Raw genomic sequence first — 2,896 nt, 5'->3', positions numbered from 1 at the left:
GTGCAGCAGCGACCACGCCCTGTAGAGGCGCACGCTTATCTCATCTCAGCGCGTGGGGCAACGACCTTTAAAGCGCGCCCTTCGAGCTCTTCGCGCCATCTCGCTAGTGATAACGAAAACGCGCTGATGTACCACCGATCTCTGAGTACTGCCACCGGCAAATGGTGTATATAAATAGCACGCCGTTAGTATAACAAGGAACGTGCCGCCTGTGGCGGAGTCGTTTCGCGCTGCGCGCTGGTGATCGAGGGGTCGTAAGTTTGACTTCTGGTGACGGAACGTTTTTTTCTAGTTTTTTTTCTTTGCCATATGTTAATCTTTATATTTTACGTCATATCCGTGACGGAAATGCGTCAGTGGAGCCGTGGTGGGCCCCGGCATAAAACACTTTCGTGTTAAAAAATAAACAGAAACAAAGGCCTCCCGGCTCCGCACTTCCTTCAGGCTTGGCAGCACTAGTACGAAGCTGACTTAATTTTTCCTGTTATTTGATGACAGAACGGTGTTATAAGGAGACAAACTGAAATGCCCTCCCTCCGTGCGGAACGAAGGAGAGGAGGGCTGCAGAGAGAGAACCATGTAGAACAAACTTCATCTTGACGAGGCCGCGAAATCCCTGAGATGCCAATAGTGGAGTTAGCAGAGAGTGAGAGAGGGAGATAAGGAGAGAGAAGGAAACGTTTATTTGTTTCGTCGCATACATTGTTCCGAGCGATGCTCGGTCTCACATTGAGGTGGGAGGGCTATATAGTTTAGAATAATAAGTTAATAACTTTACTCTCAGTTTATTATTTTTTATTTCCACATCGGCCTCTTATATAAGCATGTTAGGTGCTTGTTCTTGTTCACCTTCAACTGTGGCTTGCACTCACTGTGGGGGATTGGCCAAGAATTGAGTGGTTTCATAAAATGTTAGAGTACTTTGGAATAAGGGAGGTTATAGAATAGAAACATTACAAGTTTCATATGAAATTTTGGCGCTCGATCAAATGTGTGAAAAAAAACCAAACCTTTTTTTTGGTTGTATTATTAATAAATAATAAAATAAATCAATACCCCAATTTTTTTAAAAAATATATACATGTGTCGACACAGAAGGATAACAATATGTATTAGCTAGTTAACCGATTGGTTTCATTGAGGTAATTCCGCACAGCCCTAAATTCTCCGGGCATTTCATTAAAGAATATTATCTCTTTCTCTCTCTCTATCTCTCTCCGCACAGCCACGCAAACCTTCGCACTGGAGAACCTAGAATAGAGGCTCCAAAAAACAAAATCACAGGCACAGATAAATTCATTCCAATAGCACGTAAAGGTGTTTCCAAAAAGGTTTTTTGTGCTGTAGTAAGTCGCCTGCAGTTCAAAAACAAATGATCGATAGCTTCTAAATTATAGCTCATCACAGAATGCGCAGAGTGCAGGAGGCGCCTCTGTTCTGTACATTTCTACTTCCTCGTTATGTTCGAGTTGTTCGATCTTACGTTGTTTGTGTAGAAAATGTTCACATTCCCTATACCTGAGCTAAACAATTAGCTCAGTTTTTGGCATCTGAATTCAAGTCGTTGCACCATACTAAATACCGTCGATTATAAAAATAACATTAATTTTGATGAGTACACATGGCGGTGGTTTTATTCCCACTGCTCGTGGTATGGTATGGTATGATGAACTTTAGTTAGGTCCTGAAGATCAGCCCTTAGGTTGACGCAGGCGGCTTCCACATCGGAACAGTAAGGCTTAACCTTACCGCCGAATCGTGTTACGCTGTGAATTAAAATGCTCTAAAAATTTCCACTGGACGAGGAAGAAGAAATACACGCACGCGGTGCACGAGAGCCGAACGCGGCCTCAGTCAGAGGCAGCGGCTCAGTCCGGCTGGTTGAACGCTCCGGGATCTCTCGCTCCCTCACCGAAGACGTTTCCTGGGGCCCGCTTGCCGGCAAGCGGCAACGCTGAGGACGACAGCGGGCTGCACGGGATCCAGGGCTTCCGGTTGGACGGGACCCGGAGCAAAGCAGCCATGGCGATAAAGAAGGCGGAGGGCACCACGGATCCGCCAAAGGCTGCAGAGCGAGCGAAGCGCCAGGCTGCTGTTGCTGGCAGTGGTGCTTGCCCTTCCAACGAGGCTCCAGCTCCCAAGCGGCCGCGCGGTCGACCGCCCAAGGCCGTGTCGGTGGCGCCGCTAGCGCCGAAGCCTGTCGCTACTACGGCGGCTCGGAAGTTGCGAAAGGCAGCGAAGGCAACGCAGCCCGAGTCCGAAAACCCTTCCACGAGCAAGGCAGTCGCGACAAAAGCCCCGGGAGTCAGCCGTAGGAAGCGCTCGGGAAGCTCCTCCCCAAGCAACGCCAACGACACGGCTGGGGAGGCTCCAAGGCGTCGCAGTGCCAAGGTGAGCCGTGGCAGGTCAAGGCACTCGTCCCGTAGTGATGACGGACGTGCTCGTAACGCCCGTAGCCGTGCAAGCTCGACCACACGTTCGGAAAGAAGCCATGGAAGAAAGAGGAGGCGCAGCAAGAGCCGCCGCCAGGGCCGCTCCAGAAGTTCTTCCTCGGCGACGAGCGTGCGCTCGAAGCGCGGCAAGAAGCGTCACCATGCCCATAATCGCGCATCCTCTATCCACGGAGGAAGGCGCGTGAAGGCGAGGAAGGCTTCGAGCAGCGGGTCGTCAACTAGGCATGGGAGCCGCACCAGGGTCGCCAAGACTACCAAGAGCTCAAAGAGAAAGTAGAAAGAAGACGAAGCCACGATGAGAATTGATGCTCTGCTACAACTACTCGATCTAGACAAAACCAGAGCAAGTAAAAATTATGTTCCTGATAAGTTCATCTTGTTGGAAGAAGCTCTTACTGGGCCCAAGTACAATGTTCAAGAATAAAATTCTCTTCACTGCCCAG

General features: G+C 49.5%; 1 protein-coding gene across 1 annotated transcript; it reads left to right on the top strand.

Moving 5' to 3' along the window:
• Positions 1–2,022: 2,022 nt before the first annotated feature.
• LOC119384274 (translation initiation factor IF-2-like) lies at positions 2,023–2,603 on the top strand. The gene is made up of 2 exons (XM_037652464.1): positions 2,023–2,391; positions 2,457–2,603. The coding sequence occupies exons 1-2, from the start codon at positions 2,023–2,025 to the stop codon at positions 2,601–2,603; spliced, it is 516 nt and encodes a 171-aa protein (XP_037508392.1).
• Positions 2,604–2,896: the final 293 nt, after the last annotated feature.

The sequence above is a fragment of the Rhipicephalus sanguineus genome, chromosome 1 (assembly GCF_013339695.2).
Source record: "Rhipicephalus sanguineus isolate Rsan-2018 chromosome 1, BIME_Rsan_1.4, whole genome shotgun sequence".
In the NCBI taxonomy this organism is placed as follows: domain Eukaryota; kingdom Metazoa; phylum Arthropoda; class Arachnida; order Ixodida; family Ixodidae; genus Rhipicephalus; species Rhipicephalus sanguineus.
This window is presented reverse-complemented; position numbering and strand designations above follow the sequence as displayed.